The sequence below is a fragment of the Pelophylax lessonae genome (genome assembly GCF_965119305.1).
Source record: "Pelophylax lessonae genome assembly, chromosome: 2".
Taxonomy (NCBI): domain Eukaryota; kingdom Metazoa; phylum Chordata; class Amphibia; order Anura; family Ranidae; genus Pelophylax; species Pelophylax lessonae.
Genome location: NC_138769.1, coordinates 445,539,552 through 445,567,182, shown reverse-complemented (window position 1 = coordinate 445,567,182; position 27,631 = coordinate 445,539,552). Strand labels below are relative to the sequence as shown.

Below are 27,631 nucleotides of genomic sequence, written 5' to 3'. Positions count from 1 at the left end.
GTGTCGATTGTGAAATGTGGTGGTCACAATCAACATAGTGCATCCTGTGCATGCGGGGCACGCCCGTCCTTTATTTCCAGTGCTGCCAGTGCTATTCATCCACAACATGTGGAAGAGTTGGTGGAGTGGATCAATAAGCCATCCTCATCCTCCTCTTCCTCTGACACCCACGCTCCCAGTAGTTTTCCTTCCAACGCAGCTGCCAAAGCAACCGTTCCACAGGCTCCTTCTCCACAGCTACTCCTTCAGTTGCCCCACCATCATGCACGGAGGAGTCACCTGAACTATTCGATCATAGTGTCAGTGACATGCTCCTGGAGGATGCACAGCAATTTGAAAGCTGTGATGTTGTTTCTCAGGTTGATGAAGGGAATAACATGACGGACAAGAGACCAGCAGTCATGTTGCCACAGCTGAAGCATATTGTCAAGTTTGCTCCAGTGACGAGCAGGGAGTGGATGATGAGGTCACTGACCGTACTTGGGTGCCTGACAGGATAGAGGAGGAGGGGGAGGATGAGGAGGACGCACAACTGCAATGAGGCAGGATGTGCTCCATGGGCCGGCCTAGCAGTAGCCAACCGATTGCGTCAGAGAACAGAGCTTCACAGGTGCAGGGTGCTGCAAAATCCCCACGGACTGCAAAAAGTTCATTAGTGTGGGCTTTTTTCAGCACCTGTGCAGTAGACCGCAGCATTGCTGTTTGCAGCATCTGTCTAAAGCGGATCAAAAGCGGCCAGAACACCAGCCGCTTGGGCACCACATGCTTGACAAGGCATATGACTTCCTGCCATGCAGTCCGTTGGCAACAGCACCTGAAAGAGGCACCAGATCAAAACAAGCATACATCACCTTGCTCCTCATTTGCGATCTCTAACCCTACTATACCTCATGCCTTCTCAAATACCAGCATTGAGAGGGATGATGGTATAGCAATGAGTTGCACCCAATCTGCTAGCAGTACACCACCGCTTGATATGAGCAGCAGGCAGATTTCACTACCCCAGTATTTGAACCGTAGAAAGAAATACTGTCCCAGCCATCCACATGCTCAGCGTCTTAATGCTAGCTTGGCCAAATTGCTAGCATTACAGTTGCTGCCTTTTCAGCTGGTAGACTTGGCTCCCTTTTGCAAATTTGTGGAATGTGCTGCACCACAGTGGCAGGTCCCAAAAAAGCATTACTTTTCGCGTAAGGCCATTCCGGCTCTCTACCGTCATGTGAAAGGTAGTGTTTTGGCCTCATTGGACAAAGTGGTCAGGAGGCAGGTGCACATTACTGCTGACTCTTGGTCCAGCAGGCATGGACAGGGACGTTACATTTCTTTCACGGTGCACTGGGTAACTCTGCCGGCAGCTAGGAAGGATGTAGGACAGGGTTTGGTCTTGCAGCTTGTTTTGCCACCATGCCTCCAAAAATCTGGTGCTGGTTCTGCCACATCTGGCTACTCCACCACCACTTCCTCCTCCTCTTCCTCCATGTCCTCTTCTGCACAGCATTCTCCTCTGCATCAGCAGTGCTCCCTAAGCGTTCAAGGGACTACGCAAGCAGTCAGGCTAAAAGATGCCATGCTGTGCTTCAGTTGGTCTATCTAGGGGATTGGAGTCACACCGGTGCAGAGATTCTGTCAGCCCTGCAAGGGCAGGCTCAGACATGGTTGACGCCACGACAGCTTGAACCAGGAATGGTTGTATGCGATAATAGCACCAACCTTCTCTCCGCCCTCCGACAGGGACACTTGACACATGTTCCATGCTTGGCACATGTTCTGAATCTGGTGGTGCAGCGTTTCTTGAGCAGATACCCGGGCTTCCAAGATCTCCTGAGGCAGGCCAGGAAAGTCTGTGGCCATTTCCGCCATTCGTTCAATGCCAGTGCTCGCTTATCTGACATTCAACGGGAATTCAACCTGCCCGCCAACCGCCTCATTTGTAACATGCCCACCAGGTGGAACTCAACGTTGGCAATGCTGCAGCAGCTGCACATGCAGCAGTGGGCCATCAATGAGTACCTGTGTGAGTATGGCGCAAGGACAGGGTCAGGGGAGCTTTCGCCACACCAGTGGCTTTTGATTAAGGATGCATGCATCGTCCTGTCACCATTTGAGGAGGCCACTCGAATGGTGAGCCGGGACGATGCATGCATCAGGGACACTATCCCGCTAGTCTACCTGCTGGGGCACACACTGTGTGGAATCATGGACAGGGCACTTGAGGCAGAACAGCGGTAGAATGAGGATGACTTCCTTTCCTCACAAGGCCCCCTTTATGCAGATATCATTCCTGCAGGGGCACAAAACACACAGGAGGAAGATGAGGAGGAGGATGAGGATTTCAGCAGCATGCATGCAGAGGAAGAGGATAGGATACAGCAGTCTTCAAGGGATGGTTTGGATTTCCCAGAAACCCCAGGAGTTGTACGTGGTTGGGGAGAGGTTGCTCCTGCTGACAATGTCATCCTTAGTGACCCAGAGGACTCAGAAGCTCATGCCTCCTCCAACTTAGGTTGCATGGGCTCCCTGATTCTGCAAAGCCTGTGAAAGGACCCGAGGATTCGTGCTATCAAGGAGAGGGATAATTACTGGTTGGCAACCCTTCTTGATCCACGTTACAAGGGTAAAGTTGCAGAGCTCATCCTGCCTTTGCAGAGGGAGCAGAGGATGAACCATCTTGAGGAGGCCTTGAAAAAAAATTGTGTACCGCCTTTCCAGACACTGGGAGGTCAACATTCTCCGGACATGTTTCTGAGGCATCGTTCAGCTAAAGGAGGAGTGGCGGAGAAGACGGTTGGCTGCCTTTAAACAGTTATATTGTCCTCAGCAGCACCCAGGGCTGTTAGGTTTAAGCAACCATCACCAGCGTCTCCATCATATGGTGCATGATTATCTAGGTGCAAGAGCAGACTTGGATACCTTTCCAACTGCCCATCCACTGGCTTACTGGGTCTTGAGGATGGACCACTGGCCAGAACCTGCTCAATATGCAATAAAGCTACTGGCTTGTCCTGCTTCCAACGTGCTTTCCGAACGGACGTTCAGTGCTTCTGGAGGTTTTGTGACGGACAAAAGAGTGCGTCTGTCCACAGACTTGGTTGATCAGCTGACTTTCATCAAAATGAACCAGTCCTGGATCAACAAGAGCTATCAGGCCCCTGATTGCTAGGGGTCTACCATCCCTTGAAGACTGCATGTGCTGCCTATCCTCTACCTCTATTCCTCTACCTTGATTCTGCTAGATTCCAACAATGTTTTTGGTTTAGGTCACTACCAACCCCCAAGGCCTAATTTTTCAGCACTTGTATGACAGGTGCATACAATTTAAATGTCGTATGTCACTTTTAACAGCAGGCCCTGTCCCTGTGCCCTGCTAACTGTTTGGGGTTACAGTGTTCAGGCACCACCTTCCACAAAGGCCCAATTTTTGGCACTTGTATAGCACATGCAATTTCAAATTTGCATGGCATTCTTACCAGCAGGTCCCATTTCTGCACCAAGCAAGAGTAACTGGGAGGCCTTGGTTACTGTGTTCAGGCACCACATATGGCAAAGGCCCAATTTTTGGCACTTGTATTGCACATGCGATTTCAAATTTGCATGGCATTCTTACCAGCAGGTCCCATTCCTGCACCAAGCAAGAGTAACTGCGAGGCCTTGGTTATGGTGTTCAGGCACCATATACGGCAAAGGCCCAATTTTTGCCACTTGTATAGCACATGCAATGTCAAATTTGAATGACATTCTTACCAGCAGGTCCCATTCCTGCACCAAGCAAGAGTAACTGTGAGGCCTTGGTTACGGTGTTCAGGGACCACATACAGCAAAGGCCCAGTTTTTGGCACTTGTATAGCACATGCGATTTCAAATTTGCATGGAATTCTTACCAGCAGGTCCCATTCCTGCACCAAGCAAGAGTAACTGCGAGGCCTTGGTTACGGTGTTCAGGCACCACCTTCCACAAAGGCCCAATTTTTGGCACTTGTATAGCACATGCAATTTCAAATTTGCATGGCATTCTTACCAGCAGGTCCCATTCCTGCACCAAGCAACAGTAACTGCGAGGCCTTGGTTACGGTGTTCAGGCACCACCTTCCACAAAGGCCCAATTTTTGGCACTTGTATAGCATATGCGATTTCAAATTTGCATGGAATTCTTACCAGCAGGTTCCATTCCTGCACCAAGCAAGAGTAACTACGAGGCCTTGGTTACGGTGTTCAGGCACCACCTTCCACAAAGGCCCAATTTTTGGCACTTGTATAGCACATGCAATTTCAAATTTGCATGGCATTCTTACCAGCAGGTCCCATTCCTGCACCAAGCAAGAGTAACTGTGAGGGGTTGGTTAAGGTGTTCAGGCACCAGCAATACCAAAAGCCCAATTTTTGGCACCTGTATGACAAGTACATGCGATTTCATATTTTTATGGATTTTTTAGCAGCAGGGCCCGTTCCTGCACCCAGCATGAGTAACTGCGAGGGGTTACGATGTTCAGGCACCATCAACAAGCAAGGCCCAATTTTTCTGCACCTGTATGACAAGTACATGTGATTTGAAATTTGTATGTATATTTGTATATGACATTTTTTGCTTTAGAAATGTCAGTATAGCTGCAGCAGGCTACATACATCATAGAGATTTACTTTACAGGCACATTCTGGGGACGCCCAAGGCACGATATTTGAAGGAATTTTTCATTTTTATAGTTTCACTTTAAGCCTCATTAAAATCAGTAAATCAGTGCTCCTTTAACCACCTCAATACAGGGCACTTAAACCCCCTTCCTTCCCAGACCAATTTTCAGCTTTTAGCGCTGTTGCATTTTGAATGACAATTGCGCGGTCATGCAACACTGTACCTAAACCAAATTTATGTCATTTTTTCCCCACAAATAGAGATTTCTTTTGGTGGTATTTGATCACTGCCAGGTTTTTTCTTTTTTGGTGCACAAATAAAAAAAGGCCGAAAAGTTTGAAAAAAAAAAAAAAATTTTTGTTTAGGTTATAAAATTTTGTAAATAGATACGTTTTTTCCTGCACTGATGAGCACTGATGACACCGCACTGACAGGCACTGATGAGGAGACACTGATGGGGTGGCACTGATGGGGTGGCACTGATGGGGTGGCACTGATATGCAGCACTGATGGGCACTGATAGGTAGCACTGATATGCAGCACTGATGGGCACTGATATGTGGCACTGATAGATAGCACTGATATGCAGCGCTGGTGGGCACTGATAGGCAGCGCTGATGGGCACTGATAGGCAGCACTGATGGGCACTGATCGTCGGCACTGATGGGCACTGATAGGCGGCACTGATGGGTGGCACTGATGGGCGGCACTGATCGGCACTGATGGGGGGCACTGATGGGCACTGATAGGCAGCACTGGTGGGCAATAATGGGCACTGGTGGGCGGCACTGATAGATGGCAATAACGGGCACTGGTGGGCAGCACTGATAGATGGCATTGGTGGGCAGCACTGATAGGGGGGCACCACTGGCAGGCTCTCTGAGCCCTGTTTGCCATCCCTGGTGGCCATGGTGGGCATCCCTGGTGGTCATGGGTGGGCATCCCTGGTGGCTCTAGTGGCATCCCCTCCCCCCAGGGCTGCACTGGTAATCAATCATCTGATTACCAGCACAGACCCCCCCTGTGATCAGTGAGTAATTAGAAATACTCACTGATCACCCCAGCTGCAGAATTGATCCTCTTCTCTTCTCCTCACTGACAGGATCTGTCAGGAGGAGAAGAGATCGAAGCCGTTACAACGGCTGTATTGACATTACATGACGGCTGTGATTGGTCACAGCCGTCATGTGATCAGGAGGGCCAATCACAGGGCCCTCCTGCCGAGGCTTGCTGCTCTGTGTCCTAGGGACACAGGCACATCGAGATCGCGCCGCTGCGCGTGCCCGCGGCGGCGCGATCTCTCTCCTTCTGAAGGACGTTCCGGAACGTCCATTCAGAAGGACGAGACTCCCACCCGGCCGTATATGTACTGTGGCCCGGGTGGGAGGTGGTTAAAAACGATCGTTTTTAAAAACGTTTTTTTTTTTATTGCTACATGTTCCCCAGGTCAGGACCTGGACCCCCATACACTTTTTTTAACTTTCATTTAAGCCTTCAAAATGAAGGTTCGAGTCCCATAGACTTCAATGGGGTTCATTTGTGTGAACAAACTTTTCCTCTGTTCGCTGTGTTCTGGTGCAAACCGAACCAGGGGTGTTCGGCTCATCACTAGTCATGAGGTACTGCATGTGCTAGTTCTGAATTAGGTTACTGGGCAGCTATGGGTGTTGGTGAACTGCTGTTGTTGTTGAAAGTGAATGTATGAGGGTATGAGGTAATAAGGGTAATGTCAGGGTCATGGATTATTTCTTGCACTATGGTCTATAAATTACAACCTTAGCCTTGACTGTCACGGACAAACTTATTTTGTGTGGCATGTCTCTTTACACTTCCTCTGTGTGGAAAAATCAGATTATATTTTTGTCATTTCTTGAACCCTATATTTTGTCCAGTCTATGAAAATCACTTTTTGACAATGCTGGCTTTGCTGGCATTAGGTACTGGATTTTTTTCCAAAATCTAGAATTCAGAGGTTGAGACTTCTCTCCTTTCCATTTAACTCTGTTTCCTTTCTTGAGCAACTGCAACGATTCTGGTATAAAACTTTGATCACTTAGAGGTGTGAACTCAATCAAAATAACTTTAATATTCCGTTCCACCATTGCTTTATGCAAGCCACTTTCCAGCTCATACATGACTTTATCAGTGGCATAGTTTTTGCTGAAAACAATGATTAATCGCCTGCTCTTCTCCAGAAATGCATTCATGTCATCGACCATAGCTGTATTGGGGTTAAAAAAAGAAAGTAAATGTTGAAAATAAATAAATGCTAAACAACAGCTTATGTCTTTATAACTTAGTTCTAAACTACTAAAAAGACCAAACCTTTTTTATTTTGAATTGAGTGTGTTAAAATGTTCAAAATCTCTGTTACAGCAGTTCTTCCACCTGTTCTATTGAGGAGATTCCCTATCACTTTTCATACTGCAGACACAACTAGAAATTAGATGAATAGGTCCAAAATGAGGTATATTCTCTCTTTGACATTAGTCTCTGTGATAGGCGTCCCTATTGCCCTTTATTCCTAATTTGGTGACAACTCAAGTTTCTGGGTTTTCCCTTCTTTAGGTTCCAGTGACAGTGGTCCCCAATACAAATAGAGAGGGTGAAAATTCCCAGATGGGGCACAGAAAAATGGAAAAAAAAATATGGCTTCAGTTACACATTTAGCCCTTTATCCAGGTGCAGAATGTAAACATATTAACAAAAGACTTTAGCTCCAAACATCTAGGTTAGATGATGTAAAGCGTTGGCCCCAGCTAAATTTTGAAATGATTTGGTAATTTACACCAGTTTTATATTCTTATACATTTTATTTTTCAGTTACACTGTTCCTTGAGACCCACTAATTAACCTTAGCTAAACATTATTACCTTGGCTGTTTCCAAGTCATTCAGCCCACTAATAGACACCCCTAATGCCAAACTCATAAGACCCCTATAGAAAACCAATCAAGGGTGAAACACAGGAGCTTCTACTGATGGCTTACTTTTGAAGGCACATGGTTTAGGACAGTTATCCTTATCTTTTCTGCACTACAGAGGGGTTTGCATGTTAACCATAAGTGTCACTGAAATGTATACTTGCTAATAATGGAGGCATTATATTAAAAGCAAATCTTCAAATCAATGGCAGAATGCAGGACCAAAAGGGACTTTACAGAAGTATCTTGGTGTGTTTAGTTGGATATATCAAGTTTCTTTACTTATGTTGCTTGATGTTGTAGATGAAAAATTGTGATTTGTTTTTTATTTTTAGTTTTGGATAGAGTAGGACCAGGTTAAAACCCCTGTCCATTTCCTTTGGGAGAGTATCCTTCATTTCCAAAAATGAAAATGGGCGCTGGTAATGGTGTGGGCGTGTGGAATTTTTTATGAGGCCGTTGTGATTGTTTGTGAATAAAAGGTCGGTATGACTGTCTTCAATGTGGATATAAACCTGATATATATAATATCTTTATCCAGTAAGGTGCGACCAGTGAATATATATGGGTAAAACTTCAAATAATAATAACGTATTGGGTAGAAAAATATTGCAAAAGAACTTTTGATAATAACCAAGTAATCTGTCACAAGCAATGTGCAATTAAAGTGACTTTTTTTGTGATAAATTAATAATACAAATGTGTGACACTTGTGATTATTAGTTAAAAAACTAAATTATGGTAATATCAATATAAAACATATATTTGACAATAAAATCTGTGATTCACAAAATTATTTGTGCAACTGGTGAAACAGTCCATGCATAATAAATTAAATCTTCAAAGTGATTTGTGCTCCAATTTGTGCTCTTGAGATAAATAAGCAATTTTTGCTTCTTACCAGATGGCCTTAGGTCACCAGGACCTAAATCGCTTTTGATCCCTTTAAAGAATGGATCAGTCCTAAACCGAACTCCTCCACTCCAGATATGTGGCAGGTTTTTCAATGGGACTGGATGGTGGTATACTCAGGATTTCCCCTCCTTTCCTTTATTCAGGACCTTAGGATATGGATCTCAAGCAGGTATATATGGAAAAATAGTGGGGAAGCCAAAATATAGCGTGATAACGTTTTTATTGAGATAAAATAATAAAAGTAAAAAAAGGCTGCTTACTATGGATAGTGCCTGTCCTGGCACTAGGTGAAAACGCTGTTTGTTTTTATAGGGTCTGTAATGGTGTAATCCTGGTGCTCTATGTTAAACCAGAGTCTCCTATACAGCCCTAGTAGCGTGGCAGCAGTGGCGTGCGTTCCGGAAACAGAGAGAGCCAGTGATATCACTTCCGCCCTGTCTGGAACGAACGCCACCGCTGACACGCTACTAGGGCTGTATAGGAGACTCTGGTTTAACACAGAGCACCAGGATTACATCATTACAGACCCTCTAAAAACAAACAGCCACATATCTGGAGTGAAGGAGTTCGGTTTAGGACTGATCCATTCTTTAAAGGGATCAAAAGCGATTTAGGTCCTAGTGACCTAAGGCCATCTGGTAAGAAGCAAAAATTGCCTATTCATTTCAAGAGCACAAATTGGAGCACAAATCATTTTGAAGATTTCATTTATTATGCACGGACTGTTTTACCAGTTGCACAAATAATTTTGTGAATCACAGATTTTATTGTCAAATATATGTTTTATATTGATATTACCATAATTTAGTTTTTTAACTAATAATCACAAGTGTCACACATTTGTATTATTAAGTTATCACAAAAAGTCACTTTAATTGCACATTGCTTGTGACAGATTACTTGGTTATTATCAAAAGTTCTTTTGCAATATTTTTCTACACAATAAGGTATTATTATTTGAAGTTTTACCCATATATATTCACTGGACACACCTTACTGGATAAAGATATTATATATATCAGGTTTATATCCACATTGAAGACAGTCATACCGACCTTTTATTCACAATCACAACGGCCACATAAACAATTCCACTCGCCCACACCATTACCAGTGCCCATTTTCATTGTTATAATATTCATGTTTTTGGTACCCTTACCATTTAAATAAAAAGGGCAGCAGGTACTTCTATTTATATTGGGCCATTTATGAAAACCAGGCGCCTTCACTTTGAGAATTGATCCTTCATTTCCAGTTTTAGAGACTTAACAGGAAGAAAAAGATTATCTCCGCAATTTGAGGGAATATCCCTCAGGTGTCACTAAGGAATTAGGTATTCTTGCCTTCCAATGCGGTGGCAAATATAACATTTTAAATGTCCCATCACTTTTTGTCTTGGAAGATCAGTACAAATAGAGAGCACAATTTTATTCAGGAGGGACACAGACAGCACTAAACATATTTACAAAGGTTCTAATAATTTTGTTCAAGATTTCCCAGTATTAGTTGCTGAAAAAATACTTTGCTCATCCTTTGGTTTGAAAGAAATTGTATTGAATGGGGAAACACTTTAAAAATAAACAACATTTTGTGTGCAGCCTTACTGCAAACCTTTATTTGGCAGAAACGTTCTCACTTTAGGATGAGATTAGGGAATAGAGATTGAATTATCCACAAATGTTATTTTGAAAATCTGATAACATAATGTCCCATTCTACACTTGGGGCCCAGAACCAGACTTGGCTGATTGGAACATTATATTGTTAGGCTACAGGCACCAATTCTGTGATATTGTAGAGAGGACTCTGGAATACCCTTTTACTATATTACATTAATACGTCTCAGGTTAAGAGTGGACTCCTCTATTGTCTGAGACAATAAAAAATGAGGTTGAAGGATTATAAGAGGTGCATGAAAGTCAGCCAGCCCCCAGTCTGATGTACTCACCCTCCAGTCTGTCACCAACCAAGTAGACCTGTCTCTTGATACAAAGAACAGGGGTTTAGTTGACACACATTTGCAAACACATGTGAAAGCTGCAGAGCCACTTCACGGCACCCTGTTAAATCTGCAGTCCTAACACTCCTAATTTAGTGTCTTCACTCTGGAAGCACATGGCTGCTAATGGATGGATGGGGGAACAGGAGAGAGGGAGACAGCCCAACCTCCCCCAACCCACCCTCATCCATGACTGGCTGTTGTCTCAAAACTCAAATAACTAAGTTGTAACGATGGTACAAACTGGAAAGGACCAGCTGAGAAGCATTACACCTCCATCCCCTTGGTGGATGCAGTATAAAGACAGATAGGGATTTTATATATGGGGCATGGCCTGTAAAGCACAATGCTTTTCAATCCCAAATTTCCTATTTGGGACTTTGTGTGAGACAAGCAGGTCATGCTATTGGTCTCCATCCCTGTATACGGAAAAGTAAGGTCAAATCAGCTCTGCAGCTTTCACATGCGTTTGCAAATGTGTGTCAACTAAACCCCTGTTCTTTGTATCAAGAGACAGGTCTACTTGGTTGGTGACAGACTGGAGGGTGAGTACATCAGACTGGGGGCTGGCTGACTTTCATGCACCTCTTATAATCCTTCAACCTCATTTTTTTCTTGTTATAGGGATGGAGACGCTGGGCACCACCTGCTTGGGTCTCACTTAAAGTCCCACCTAGTCCATTATGTTTAAGCAACCAGGGATGGAGACACCTTGCTTACAGCTTGGTGCCTCATATAAAGTCCCACCGTGCGATTTTCGTGCATTTTTGGTGGATGCAGTCTGATTTGACCTTACTTTTCCGTATACAGGGATGGAGACCAATAGCATGACCTGCTTGTCTCACACAAAGTCCCAAATAGGAAATTAGGGATTGAAAGGCATTGTGCTTTACAGGCCATGCCCCATATATAAAATCCCTATCTGTCTTTATATTGCATCCACCAAGGGGATGGAGGTGTAATGCTTCTCAGCTGGTCCTTTCCAGTTTGTACCATCGTTACAACTTAGTTATTTGAGTTTTGAGACAACAGCCAGTCATGGATGAGGGTATGTTGGGGGAGGTTGGGCTGTCTCCCTCTCACCTGTTACCCCATCCATCCATTAGCAGCCATGTGCATCCAGAGTGAGGACACTAAATTTGGAGTGTTAGGACTGCAGGTTTAACAGGGTGCCGTGAAGTGGCTCTGCAGCTTTCACATGCGTTTGCAAATGTGTGTCAACTAAACCCCTGTTCTTTGTATCAAGAGACAGGTCTACTTGGTTGGTGACAGACTGGAGGGTGAGTACATCAGACTGGGGGCTGGCTGACTTTCATGCACCTCTTATAATCCTTCAACCTCATTTTTTTCTTGTTATAGGGATGGAGACGCCGGGCACCACCTGCTTGGGTCTCACTCAAAGTCCCACCTAGTCCATTATGTTTAATTGTCTGAGACAATCGCCTTTTCTGTTGGTCCAACTAGGCCCTGTAAATTCTAAATGAGAAAAGGCAGATCTACAGAAAGAGAGGGTTTCGGGGGCATTGCAAAAGAAAAGCATTCATATTGTATAGCGCTTCGTTTGTAGGTCCTACTGCTTTAAGATCATTGTTAAGATGCAGAGAGTGATACATTTGAGTCTACTAATTTAGTTACCACTCATAGTGAAAGAAGTCCCAGGAAGTTGGCACAGTATTCTACGTGTCAAGGGTGGGCTTCAAACGCCTCTGAACATGTTGTCAATAGTTCCAGTCTTACAGTGAGGAATGCGTGTCTCTTCAACTATGCAACAGACTGTTTGTAAAGCTAATTTTTGCCCCTTTGTTAGCCAGGAAAATCTGCCTCTGTGTACCCTTACCCTGTGAAAGCTGACCAAACAAGATACAGTTCAGCTGTTACCTAAATGGTTAGTATGTTTCATTACTGAATAATAACTAAAAGGGTACTGCCAAATGCAAATCAATGCAAACCCATGTATTCATGGCAACATTACTCAGGCTAATCTATTGGAATCTGTGTAGAGGAAAAGGAAAGAATTTAAGAATGAGAAAATAATTAAAATTAGAGAAAAAATAGTTCTTACCTCCTCCCGGAGTAACATCTCTCTCAAAAATGCATAGTTTAAAACCAAAGTTATTTTCCAAAACTGGCGCAAGAATGTGTAATGCAAAGTCTCTCTCTTCTCCTTTGAGACTGGAATAACTTTCAAATGAGATGTATGCATCATATTCTTTAGAATCTGAAAAGCAAGTGCATAAATATCAAAACATTTCAGATGCAATGCTAACATTAAGAAATTCAAGTGTAATGGAAACATTTTGTGTGTGTAACCCAGCAGATGTATAAATAAGACTTGCTATGCCTCCAGTTGACTTTTAAACTTTTTACACCATAATTCACCCACTTGCCAAATAAGATATACCCTCATAGATGTTGAAGAAAAAATCTTATACTAAAAACTATCCACCCAGAAATGCTGGAAAAAGTTGGTCTGTTAAATGAAATTGATGCATATGTGATACCTATTGTCACAGACAGATATTTTTCAGTTTGTTGGGAAACCTTTTAGCAACTTGTTCTAATTGAAAGGAGATGATGGAGGTAATGGCAATATCTATTCCATTTCCTTCCATCAAGTGAGTTACAAAATAAATAGCTTTGAGTCCTCGGTGTAAAATAGGACTATATGGTGCTTCCCCATCTTCCATCATTTTTGAGAAGCTAAAATCCAACAGACTTATGATTGCTGTTGCCTATTAGTCCGTATTTATCGCCTGAACAACAATGCCTACATACTGTATATATGACACCAATGTAGCAGGATAGCCAGCAGTGTGAAGCAATTGGAGTGTCCCTTTAATCCCTCAAGTAAGTATTCATTGACACTGCAATCTTTATTCTTTCTGGTAAAGAGAATTTGTTTTCACTGACCACCAAGGTAAGGGGAACTTTTCTCATGGATTACCAATGTAAAGAAACATTTTGCCAGTGACCACTAAAGGAAAGGGCATAATTCTTGCCATAAAGCACCAATGTAAGGGGCATTCTTCCTCCCACGGACCTCCAATTGAATTAGTTGTCCTATCTAATCAACAATGTAAAGGGCTTTTTCCTCCACTGACCACCAATTTAAATGTCATTCTTTCCACTGCAATTTAAGTGTCATAACTGAACATTCTTTCCACTAAATACCAATCTAAGGGGCATTCCTTCCACTGACCTCCAGTGCGAAGGAAATTTTCCCTTAATAGATTTCTAGCTCAAGGAGACATGTCTCCACTAACCATGAATATTTAGGGTGCCATACACTGAACACAAGAGTAAAGAGACTCTTCTCCACGGACTACCAATGTAGGGGCACACTTTTTAATTGATGGCCAGTATGAGGAAGTACTACACTGACCAGCAATTGAAGTGGACACTTTTCCATTGACCACCAACATATGCAGTCACATCTCCGCTGAATGTCAATCTACAAAGCCACTACAATTTCCCCTTTTTTTGCTTCTTCTATGTGCACTATACCAACATATTAATAATTTCAAGATACTTATTCTTTTTTTTTTTTTTTTAAATAAGGAATAGGGTGTAAAGATGATCTGCCTCAGATGTAATATGCAACAAGAATGTTACTGTCAGTGAGTCAAAAAAAAAAAAAAATTGGTCTTGTACAGAGATCCACCAGGTTTACACCTACCCATGAATTGTCGAAGAGATGAGAGAATGTGCATAGATGCACCACTGGACGAAATTTATGTGCAGGGATTCACTGAGATCTGAAATTTCATAAATGGGTTTCTTCAGGGTAAAAAAAAAAAAAAGGAGAGAAAGGGTCCCCTATTGCATGTCAAATGTAACATTTGTTGCCTACACCCCTTGCATTTGGCCTTTGACCTTATGAAACTGTATAGAGAGGTGATATATATATATATATATATATATATATATATATATATATATATATATATATATATTATTATATTTATTTTTTTTTATTTACTATATCTAAACCCAAGAATAAAAATTAAATATATTGCAGATTACCAGTCCCTTTATGTGGTGGCTGCATTTGTAGGCTAGATACATTTTCTACAAATACAAAATAAAAAAACCTGTTGATTCTGCAAAAATTGTTGGGCTTCTTTACTAAAAACAAATATCTTGCTACCGCTGTAATGGAATTTGCACTGTGCAATGGAATTTTCCCCAGAGTATAATAAATGTGGTGAGTACCCAATCATGTGCAAGGAAAATTTAAAAAAAAACAGCATTTTTGCTGGCATGTTTGGATGATGGAAGTCAGCCTCGCTTCAGCCCATTCACTAAGCTCTGGGGATAATTCCCTTTGCAAAGTGCAATTTTTGTTGCAAAGTGAGCAGTCTATTTGCCTTTAACAAATCACCTGCACTGTGCACTGAATTGGGATTTTAAACAATTTTATTTGCCTACCCTACTCTTTTCTGTGAACAACAAAAAACTTTCCCTCCATGAAATGGAGATGAGGAGAGGGGCAGGTGTTTGTAGGCCAAATCCGGAGAGCAGTCAAGACTGACAAAGTCAAAGTAGAACAGGAAGTGTGTTACTGGCAGGAACTAGGGATGCACCGAAATGAAATTCTTGGCCGAAGCCGAAGCCGAATAATAATGAAATGTTTGGCCGAAGGCCGAATACCGAACGCGGTGTTTCTCATTTTTTCCATTTATTTTGCCAATTTTTTGTCCTCTCTCTTGTCCTCTCATGTCTCTCTCTCTCTTGTCCTCTCATGTCTCTCTCCCTAAATGTTACTGTAGGGAATGGGATTCAGTGCACACTGCAGCCTTGTACCATAGGGTTAATGTTAGTGACACTGTAGGGATTGGGAAGGATGCTGGGAATGGAAATCAGGAAGCATGCAGGCAGCCTTGTAAATTTTAATTGCAGATACAGGGCACTGGGCAGGTCAGGGTTAATGTGGTAACATCAATTACTCATTGACAGTCAGTCAGTGTGGACTCGATCAGATTATACCGTGACAGACAGTCTCTCATAGTGGTGGTAGTAGGAGGCTGGAGGTGGACTAGTAGGAGCCTGGAAAGGAGCACAGCCGCATACATACATTACTCACTCGTGCACTGCAGCCCGCCCCACACATTCAGTGAGTCTTACTCTCCTCCCTAGTTTTTTCAATGGCACATTCAGGAAGCCAATCACGCCGTGAGTAGCGGCACAGCGGAACCAATCAGGTGTGCAGGCACGCGTGATTGGTTCGCTGTGCAGCTAATCACGGCGTGATTGGCTTCCTGAATGTGCCATTGAAAAAACTAGGGAGGAGAGTAAGGCTGGCCATACACTATACAATTTTCTTGTTCAACTTTCCTTTAGATTTACCAAAACCATATAATATGAGGTCAAACCTAAACACTTTCAATTTGTATGCAATCAGGCAGGCCCTTGCACTACATAGTTTAAGGTAAATCTAAATGAAATTGAATAAGAAAATTGTATAGTGTATGGCCAGCCTAAGACTCACTGAATGTGTGGGGCGGGCTGCAGTGCACGAGTGAGTAATGTATGTATGCTCACCGCTGAAGTGTCCCGGCTTCCCCTGCCTAACACGGAAGTCTGTGAGTCCTCCTGTCCTCCTCCGAGTCCCTTCCCCCTGTAAATATCGTGACCTCGGCGATATGAATATCGCCTACGGCCACAGAACGATAGTCGATATCCTATCGACTATCGTTCAGCCCTATTGTTCGGCACAAAATTATTCGGCCTTTTGACTTATTCGGCCGAACACCGAAAGTGCTATTTTTTCTATTTTCGGCCGAATAATGTTCGGCCGCCGAATATTCGGTGCATCCCTAGCAGGAACACCAGGTAAAAATAGAAAAAAAGAAATCAAATGCATGCCCCACATCTAGGGACTGATAAGCTGCAAAAAAATGACTTTTTTTTTTTTTTTTTGAGGCGGGGGGTTAATATACTTAACTATACGGCTTGCCTCTATAATGTGTGAAGTTGAGGTATAATTGACACCTACCTCCAGTTGTCTCATCCAGTCCTGTGATGTTTCTGTACAATAAAACAATCTCAATTCTAAAGAAGATGCACAGAACAAACAAGAGTATAATAGCAAGTGAACAAATCACAGCTGCAGTAATTGAAGCCGTGAAAACACTTTTAGGAATATCTGGACCTTTGTCTGTTGAAGTAAAACAAGATTTAATTAGTGTTTAACTCCTCTCTCAATACAAAGCATGCAAGTCATCTATATTGTACAGTATACAAATACAATAAAACACTATAAATTGAATCACACAAGCATGTGACAAGTTTTGATTCAGAGCTAGTACTTCTAACACTAATAACAATATTTCCATAAAAGTAAGCATACAGTCTGAATGAACTTTTTAGACAAACAATAAAACTTTACATGTAAATTTATCTTCCTTGATAAGAAAAGTATTCACAGTATTATTTTAGCTAAAAAAAAAAAAAAAAAAAAAACGTGTATAAACTATACAACATCATATGGTATCATATTAGATTAGATTACCCAATTCATTTGGAGAGGTTTTCCAGGTTTTCAATGTTTATGTGTCAGTTTATCTCAAATAACCCTTGTAGCATAAAAATAAATTGCCAATACCTACCTAAATTTATTTTCAGCAGTTTTTTCTGTTTTAACCGCTTGCCGACCGCCGCAAGTACATATACTGCAGCGGTCAGCCCCGTGCAGGCAAAGTGACGTATGGGTACGTCACTCGCCTGCGAGCCAATAGGGGGCGAGCGCGCGCCACCAGAGGTGCGCTCCAGCCCCCGCTCATTCACTGTGATCCCCGCACGTGTGACAGGCCGCCGGCCACTCGCGATCGTCCGGTACAGAGGGAGAAAGGCAGGCAGCTAATGTAAACAAAGCCGCCTGTCATTCTCCCTTGTGTAAGTGCAGAGATCATACGGTCCTGCTATGTAGGATCGTATATCTCTGTAGCTACACAAACAGCCACATCCCATAACAGTTAGAAGCACGCCCCTAGGGACACATTTAACCCCTGCATCTCCAATAAAGTTAAGCCCTTCCCTGCCAGTGTAATTTTTACAGTAACAGTGCATATGTATAGCACTGATTACTGTAGTAATGTCACTGGTACCCCCCAAAAGTGTCAAAAATGTCAGTCAAGGGTCCGATCTGTCCACCGCAAAGTCACAGTCCCACAAAAAAAATCGCAGATCGCCGCCATTACTCGTTAAAAAAAAAAAAACAATAAAAATGAAAAAAATGTTTCCCTTAGTTAGTAAATGCAATAACTTTTGCGCAAACCAATCAAAATACGCCTATTGCAATTTTTTTTACCAAAAATATGTAGCAGAAAACAAATTGGCCTAAAATGTTAGAAAATATTGATTTTTACATTTTTTTTGGGGGGGGGGGATTTCATATAAAAAAATGTGAAAAATATTGTTATTTTTGAAAAATTGACGCTCTTTTTTTGTTTACAGCGCAAAAAGTAAAAATCGCACAGGTGATCAAATACCACCAAAAGAAAGCTCTGTTTGTGGGAAAAAAGGACGTCAAATTCGTTTAGGTACAGCGTTGCACGACCGCGCAATTGTCCGTTAAAGTCACGCAGTGCCGAATCGCAAAATAGGGCCTGGTCAGGAATAAACTCATAGATAGCTACCCCAGTGTTTCTTTCTACATTTTATTCATAAAGAAACTTGAAGCTGTCTTTTGAATACTGGGGTTGATTTACTAAAACTGGGGAATGCAAAATCTGAGGCAGCTCTGCATAGAAACCAATCAGCTTCCAATTTTTTTTTTTTTTTTTTTTTGATTAGCTACTATGCAGAGCTGCACCAGATTTTGCACTCTCCAGTTTTAGTAAATAAACCCCACTATACCAGTAATCAGAACCATCTTGTGGATGTGTCAGTGTAAAAACACACTTCTCAAAAAGCTCATTTTAATAAAGGCAATATTATTTCTAAACGATAGGTCCCCTATACGTGTGACAGCATCTTCCACCCTATACGTGTGACAGCATCTTCCACCCTATACGTGTGACAGCATCTTCCACCCTATATGTGTGACAGCATCTTCCACCCTATACGTGTGACAGCATCTTCCACCCTATATGTGTGACAGCATCTTCCACCCTATACGTGTGACAGCATCTCCCACCCTATACATGTGACAGCATCTTCTATCCTATATGTGTGACAGCATGTTCCACCCTATACGTGTGACAGCATCTTCCACCCTATACGTGTGACAGCATCTTCCACCCTATACGTGTGACAGCATCTCCCACCCTATACATGTGACAGCATCTTCTATCCTATATGTGTGACAGCATCTTCCACCCTATACATGTGACAGCATCTTCCACCCTATACGTGTGACAGCATCTTCCACCCTATACGTGTGACAGCATCTTCCACCCTATATGTGTGACAGCATCTTCCACCCTATACGTGTGACAGCATCTTCCACCCTATATGTGTGACAGCATCTTCCACCCTATACGTGTGACAGCATCTTCCACCCTATATGTGTGACAGCATCTTCCACCCTATACGTGTGACAGCATCTTCCATCCTATATGTGTGACAGCATGTTCCACCCTATACGTGTGACAGCATCTTCCACCCTATACGTGTGACAGCATCTTCCACCCTATATGTGTGACAGCATCTTCCACCCTATACGTGTGACAGCATCTTCCACCCTATATGTGTGACAGCATCTTCCACCCTATACGTGTGACAGCATCTTCCACCCTATACGTGTGACAGCATCTTCCACCCTATACGTGTGACAGCATCTTCCACCCTATATGTGTGACAGCATCTTCCACCCTATACGTGTGACAGCATCTTCCACCCTATATGTGTGACAGCATCTCCCACCCTATACATGTGACAGCATCTTCTATCCTATATGTGTGACAGCATCTTCCACCCTATACGTGTGACAGCATCTTCCACCCTATATGTGTGACAGCATCTTCCACCCTATACGTGTGACAGCATCTCCCACCCTATACATGTGACAGCATCTTCTATCCTATATGTGTGACAGCATCTTCCACCCTATACGTGTGACAGCATCTTCCACCCTATATGTGTGACAGCATCTTCCAATGCACTCACCCTGCTGTGTTCCCTCTCCTGAGTGGGATCCCCTCCACCAACCGCTTGTCCTCCTCCACTCAGCTCCACCTGCCTAACCTGTGTAAGCTGCAGTTTTGACAGCTGGACTTCTGCTGGGAGCTGCTGTCAAATAACTCAGCAGGGTTGGAGTGGGGGATAGGGTGGCTAAATAAATGGATAATACTCCAACTACACACAATTTGCCCCCCCCCCCCTCTAAAGGGACCACAACCCAAACAGTGGAGAAATATACTCGGTGCCCTGGACACATGCCCGGTGTCCTGCACAAGGAGAATACTGTATTTCTGACATTTTAAGTTATGTTTCTGTATTTTTAGCATGTTTAAAAGGAATAACACATGAGGACATGTGCATGAACTCTAAAGTATGTTTTTTTTTTCTTGACATACACTTTAAGATATCAAGTAATGCTTAGTGAACATGATTTCTCAGAGGACATGTGTTCCATGCATCAAGTCATTATTTAGTTCATCTGAATGCCACTACTTAGAATCTGGACTCTTTTGACTTCCATCTGTATTTACAGAAATCAACAGTATGATTTAAAAAAAAAAAAAATTTGAATGAGTACAGGTCTTAGGCTTCATTTAGACATGTGGTTGGGGATGTGGGGTGGCAAGAATGTACGGTTGAGCCGTATTTTTGCTGTCCGTCAACCCCCCCCCCCCCCCACATCCCCTTCCTTAACTGCTTGCCGACCGCCGCAAGTAGATTTACTGCGGCGGTCAGCCCCTGCCAGGCAGAGTGACGTTAATTAACGTCACTAGCCTGGGAGGGTCTGGGGAGCGAGCGCGCGCCCGCGGAGGCGCGCTCCCGCTCCCGCGCGGTCACGCACCCCCCCGCGCGTGTGACCAGCGGACCCGATGTCCGCCGGCCACTCGGCGATCGTCGGGGGAAGAGGGAGAATGTCAGGCAGCTTGTGTAAACAAGCTGCCTGTCATTCTCATCGCTGTAAAGACACTGATTACTCGGATCTAGTATGTAGATCCGTTGATCAGTGTCCTTACAGCTAGAGCCACAGCCAATCACAGTAAGAATCACGCCCCTAGGGACACACACAGCCCCTCCCTCCCAAATAAAGTTAACCCCTTCACTGCCAGTGTATTTTTACAGTAACAGTGCATATGTATAGCACTGATTACTGTAGAAATGTCACTGGTAACCCCAAAAGTGTCAAAAATGTCAGTCAAGGGTCCGATCTGTCCGCCGCAATGTCGCAGTACCGCAAAAGAAATCGCAGATCGCCGCCATTACGCGTTAAAAAAAAAAACAACAAAAATGACAAAAATCTTTCCCTTTGTTAGTAAACGCGATAACTTTTGCGCAAACCAATCAAAATACGCTTTTTGCGATTTTTTTTACCAAACATAGGTAGGATAAAACAAATTGGCCAAAAATGTTAAAAAATTTTGATTTTTACATTTTTTTTTGGGGGAATTTCATATAAAAAAATGTGAAAAATATTGCTATTTTTGCAAAATTGTCGCTCTTTTTTTGTTTATAGCGCGTGATCAAAAAATCGCACAGGTGATCAAATACCACCAAAAGAAAGCTCTGTTTGTGGGAAAAAAAGGACGTCAAATTCGTTTAGGTACAGCGTTGCACGACCGCGCAATTGTCCGTTAAAGTCACGCAGTGCCGAATCGCAAAATACCCCCTGGTCTTTTAGCAGGAAAATCCTCCGGGGCTTAAGTGGTTAAGCTGCAATAGGCATGCCTGGTTGTAATGCTTCGCTTTGCGTCCGAGACAAAGATTACCTGACGTAGCTTTCCGCCCAGCAAATGTTACACAATCAAAATGGAAAAATGCTGCAAATGTGCTGCAAAAATGGGGTTAAAGCAGGTGGTGTGGAGGCGTCACAGCACTTCCTCGCAGCCTCTGACAGAGCAGTCTGAACGCGGATTGAGCTTCAGAGGAAAGGGAGATCTAGATGCATGGCTAAATCTACCTTTAGATTGTCAGAAAAAACAACAGTTAAATATGTTGGTTCAAATATTTTCTAGATAGCACACAGTTTTGGGTGCAGATTTTGATGTAACCATATTGTAGTATCTTACTTTTCAGTTTCTTACCTTTCAGTTTGAAAATGTATGTCCTTATGTCTGGATCTTGTGAACTAGTTAAGCTGCATACATAAGGGTACTTAATATCATCCTCATTTACACTTGGTATTATTAGTTCAATACATGCAATTCCTTCTTCTGTCTTGAGGCTTAAAACATTAAATGCAGCATGTTTAATTCTCAGGGATAGGCAAGATATGCAATTGTTTTAATTCACATGTATACTGAAAAATTACTTGAAGGTTATTCATTAACTTTCTCTTTAAAGCTGCACTATTTGGATCATGCACTGTATGGGACATTATAATTTTATATGGTTGAATTTCTATGCAAACAACTTAGGTGTTCCACACAGCAGCTGATATTTTTGGTCATTGAGTTGATATTTTTTTGGTCACTGAGCACAGGTCCAGTTCTGGACCGGAAGGATTTGCTCCCTTAAGCCCCGTACACACGTACGGATCGTCGTCATACAAACGTTCGTCTTTTCTCCCCGGGATGTCGGTGTCTGTTGAAAAGTGCAAAGACAGCACAAGGACAGCACAAGAATTTTGTCCGCAGACTTCAGCTGACTGCAGAAGTGATGTCATGTAATGGTTAACTTTCCCTGTGTTTTTTATTTTCTGAGCATGCCCAGTCTTGCAAATCTGCGGTCTGTCGGCTGATTTCTGTACTGACAGGCGAACAATCGTCTGTTCTGGTGTCCGCAGACAAAAATTTTCATGTTTGCAAGAAAGACTCTTGTCCGCGGATTGTGCGCAGACAGCTGTCGGAGGCACCATACTAACACGCGTACAATCGGCAGATCTTTCGTCCGCCGACGTTTGTATGACGACGATCCGTACGTGTGTACGGGGCTTTAATGACCAGGCGGTTTTTTGCGCTTCGGCACTGCGTTACTTTGATGGAAAGCTGCGCAGTCGTGCGACGCTGTACCGAAATAAAATTGATGTCCTTTTTTTCCCACAAATAGAGCTTTCTCTTGGTGGTATTTGATCACCTGCGCAAATTTTATTTTTTGCTCTATAAACAAAAAAATAGCAAAAATCCTGAAAAAAAAAGCAATATTTTTCACATTCTGCTATAGAACATTCCCAAAACAAAATTTTAAAATCTAATTTTTTCCTCCTTTTAGGCCAATTTGTATTCTGCTACATATTTTTGGTACAAAAATCCCAATAAGCGTATTTTGATTGGTTTGCACAAAAGTTATTCGCGTCTACAAACTAGGGGAAAGATTTATGTCATTTTTACTTTTTTATTTTTTTTTATTAGCAATGGAGGCGAGCTGCGATTTATAGCAGAACTGTGACATTTTTCACACTTTTTTTTGACACTTTTCGGGGGACCAGTGACATTACTACAGTAATCAGTGCTAAATATATGCGCTGTTACTGTAATAATGACAATGGTAGGGAAGGGGTTCTTCTCTCTTAGCGGGGAACAATCGCGGGTGGTCAGTGGCAATCGGTGACGCCAGCCCCATGCATCGGCATCCCCGCTGCCTAGTGGGGGTGGGAGTGGACCGCCGGCGGCGCAAGCTCGCCCCTAGCACCAGGCCCACGACCGACGTATTCCTACGTCGGTTCATGCAGGAGGGGCTGCCTGCCGCAGTAAAACTGTGGTGGGTGGTCCAGAACTGGTTAATATGTATTTATTGTTGTTATCACATGTTTACATTCATTGTGATAGCAATAAAAAAAGGGATGTAGAAAATTAAAACAACAGTGTAAAAGTAAAAAAATTAATAAAATAAAATAAATATTAATAAAAAGTTTTTTTTAAAGCGTCCCCATCCGCTCGTGCTCACGCACAAATGTGAGCATACATGCTGGTCCCACACGCATATGTAAATGGCGATGTCAAAACACATATGAGATATCATCACGAACTTCACAGTAAGAGCAATAATTCTAGGCTCCAGACCTCCTGTGTAACCCTAAACTGGTAACCTGTAAAGGCTTTTAAAGTGTTGCCTATGGGGATTTTTAGGTATCGTAGTTTGGCGCACAGGCGGACGCAATTTTAAAGCGTGACATGTTTTAGTCCTCTACCACACAATTGATGTTTGGGAGTTGTTAAAGTTAGGATTTTCTAAAACATCAGTTTGCAAAATCTGGTGCAGCTCTTCATAGAAATCAGCTTCCAGGTTTTATGGTCAAAATGTAATTAACTAAGCTGAAGTTAGAAGTTGATTGGCTACCAAGCAAAGCTGCACCAGATTCTGAGTGCATCAGTTTTAGTAAATCTCCCCCTAAGGGTCAAACTACCACAATCTTTATTTAAATAAATAATATTTCCTTTTACAATGAATAAATACTATATTAATTTTTTTTTTTTTTGTATAAACATTTACCAGAGATTGCCTTGAAATAAATAATACCAAAATGGATTAATATTTCTGTGTATACATTGTAAATACTGCATATGAGCACACAGAGAAAACAATATTTGCTCAATAAATATGTAGACTACTTTCTGCTTTGAAATTCTAATTACACAGTGTTACTAATTGTATATAAATTCACAAATTCCTCAGGTCTATGAGTTGGCCAACTCACTGAAAGCAATGCACTTCCTGTGTGGCCAACATCTTATCTCAACCATAGGACAGGGTTGTTGCACAGAGACACTGAGAGCTCCCTCTAGTTGGCAATCTACAATTTTTTTTTTTACAATAGTACAAAAAGTGCATTATAGGCATATACAAAAACATGGAAAATATTGCAAAATATTGTGAATAAAAATGTTATTAAAAAATGATTTAATTAAACACTGCAACAATACTAACAATAGTAAAACCCCAATTGTTTTACAATATTTCAAATAGGAAATATGTTTATCCTACATGTAGCTTGCTATTATGTTTTATGCCATGGAAAGTAAAAATGACTTACCTGCACTCCGTCATGCATGGTTTGGTTATGTGAGATTTACAGTTATCCATTAAATCCTCCAAATTATCGACCCTAGGCTTGTTGTGAACCCAGTAGAACTCAAACATCTGTGTATTGCCTACTGAAGCCTCACACTTTACAGACACATTTTGTCCTAGGGATTAAATACAATAGTGTTAAAACATTGAACCCTTCTACCTGGAAAATGAAGTCAGGACAGATTAAAAGAATACAGTAGACCTATTGGACATTCAGTACAAATTGGTTGTGAATTTTTCATTCTCCAAACCTAGAGAAAGACTTGTTAGCAATCCTTTATGTATGTTAGCCTATACCAGGGTTTCTCAAACAGGGTTCTGTGGAACCCTAGGGCTCCTCCTGAGGTTGCTAGGGGTTCCTTGAGAAATGGGCAATGTCTGCCTCTCAGATAAGTTCCCAATGACACCATTATTCCTTTTAGCTATCTGTAAGGGGGTAATTCTTCCCAATGATGACAAGAGTAAGGAGCATTCTTCCCACTGACTGTCACATTAATGTATCATGAGTTGTAGATTTTTAATTTTTGAGCAGGGGTTCCCCGAGACCAGAAATTTATTTCAAGGGTTCCTCTGTGTTTAAAAGGTTGAGAAAGGCTGACCTATACCCTAAGGTGCTGCCAGTAGAACCGCAGTTGGTAAAACTAGGAATACAGAGTTTGCACCTCCAAGCAGTTGAACTAGGTTCCATTTAGACCAAGGTTTCTCAACCAGGGTTCCATAGAAACTCTAAGGTTCCAGTCTAGAGATTGTTAAGGGTTCCTTGAGCAATGAGCAATTTCTGCCTCTCAGATACGTTTCCACTGATGTTTTTAGCTATCTGTAAACAGAGTTGTATAAAGTACTCGAAACCCATACTTGAGTAAAAGTACAAGTGCTCGATCAAAAAGTGACTTGAGTAGAAGTGGAAGTACTAAAGTATTCAACATTTTTTGTACTTAAGTATTGCAAGTATTTTTTTTTTTTTTAATTTTGCTACTCAAGTACTGAATGTAAAAGTACCAGTAGTTTTTTTAAAAAAAATTGCTACTCAAGTACTGAAAGTAAAAGTACAAGTACTGTGTTATGTAGTTATTAAAGAAAGAAGTTAAAAGTTTATTAAAGTTAAAGTTATTAAAGAAAGAAGTCAAAAGAAGTCAAAAGTACACATGACATTATACTGATGTTTTTAGCTATCTGTAAACAGAGTTGTATAAAGTACTCGAAACCCATACTTGAGTAAAAGTACAAGTGCTCGATCAAAAAGTGACTTGAGTAGAAGTGGAAGTACTAAAGTATTCAACATTTTTTGTACTTAAGTATTGCAAGTAGTTTTTTTTTTTTAATTTTGCTACTCAAGTACTGAATGTAAAAGTACCAGTAGTTTTTTTTAAAAAAATTGCTACTCAAGTACTGAAAGTAAAAGTACAAGTACTGTGTTATGTAGTTATTAAAGAAAGAAGTTAAAAGTTTATTAAAGTTAAAGTTATTAAAGAAAGAAGTCAAAAGAAGTCAAAAGTACACATGACATTATACACATTTTTTTGAGCTTCATGAAACCTGCCATCTACTGTTCTGGCAGTGGTAATTTTTATAATTGTAACGAGTAACTATGCAGCACAAAAAAAATATTGGAGTAGAAGTATTGAAATCATCGAAAAAATGTAGTGAAGTAAAAGTGAAAGTAGGAGAAAAAAATTCTACTCCAGGAAAGTACAGATACCGCCTTACGGTACTTAAGTACAGTAGTGAAGTAGTTCTACTTAGTTACTATACATCTCTGTCTGTAAAGGGGTAATAATTCACAATGACCACAAATGTAATAAGTATTCATGCTAATGTATCATGAGTTGTAGATATATACATTTTTAGCAGGGGTTCCCTGAGATCAAAAAGTTATTTCAAGGGTTCCTCTGTCCTGAAAGGCTGATTTAGACTTTTGCTTACAGTTTTGCTCATTTCCAAGTACTTTTGAATGCACTTTTCCATATTAATACATTTTGAATGGTTTTATTTCACAGGAAAGAAAACGATTTCTTATTTTCGACATGTGGGTTCATAAAAAACGTCTCTAATCACAATAATAAAAAAGTGTTAATCATAATACCAAAAAAGCATTAGTCACAGCAATCCTTTTCTTTGCTACAGTTTACAGAAACTGGTGCACTAATACGTAACTTACGGTACATAATCAGTGAACAAAATGTCTGCCCCTCGAATACCAGTTATTTCCCAGTTCAGTGCGGCCATCTTGCCTCTCACACAGCAAAGAGAAGGTAAAGCTAAACCTAAGACAGCAGCCAGGGAGAGTGATTAGAGATGCATGAGGGTGTAGCTGTCGACCTTTCACAAAACATTGAAATCGGCATATCAGTAACAATGCTGTTTATTCTGCTTAGGCTGCACATTTTGTAAAAGGAGGAGTGAATTGTTGTGATGTCCATTTGTAATTGCAGTCATTACTGTTCCTTAATTGTAGACATCCCAGACTTAGCAATAAAGTGTTTGTTACCCCAGCATGTCCTATCCTGATATGTGCCTGCTGTACCATGTACTTGTATAAAGAAGTCTCCTATTCTCTTTGTACTGCTTCCTTTGTGTGAAATCCCTGCTGTTCCAGCCAGTCCCTCTGCTTTCCTTTTAAAAATTAACCTTGCAAGGCATAAGAGCAAATTGTGGTCAGTTCCTTAGCTGTGCTGGGAATTCAGACTGCTCTCCTCCCTTGACATGCTCCCCCCCCCCCCCCCCCGCCTTGCAAAGCTCAGTGTGCTGCTGCTTCTCCTCCCCCAGCTGAGAACAGAGGGAATGTGATGACTTATAAAAATTGAAAACATATATTTTTGTTCCCCTAAATATACACAAATGTTTTGCCTTTCTTCTCAATTTTAAACTGAATGTTTTTTTTTACAAGGTGAAGATTTAAAATCACTTTAAATGCAGCACTCCTGTAGATCCTTATATGATGGATCTAAATGTCACTCCTTTGGCTTTGAATTCTTTCTACCTAATTACATACATTTTTAAGTAGCACCATCTTCAGTACTTTACACTCAAATGTTAAAACC

General features: G+C 41.8%; 1 protein-coding gene across 1 annotated transcript in view; it reads right to left on the bottom strand.

The window, feature by feature from the left end:
• Positions 1-6,467: 6,467 nt before the first annotated feature.
• Positions 6,468-27,631, bottom strand: part of LOC309547127 (interleukin-18 receptor 1-like) — a 38,223-nt gene continuing 17,059 nt past the window's right edge. The window contains exons 6-10 of the mRNA XM_082246915.1: positions 24,553-24,706; positions 21,665-21,804; positions 16,459-16,620; positions 12,526-12,681; positions 6,468-6,848 (exon numbers count right to left, since the gene is read on the bottom strand). Coding sequence (XP_082103041.1) covers positions 6,505-6,848; positions 12,526-12,681; positions 16,459-16,620; positions 21,665-21,804; positions 24,553-24,706 — 956 coding nt within the window. The 3' untranslated portion in view covers positions 6,468-6,504. The remainder of the gene's footprint in view (positions 6,849-12,525; positions 12,682-16,458; positions 16,621-21,664; positions 21,805-24,552; positions 24,707-27,631) is intronic.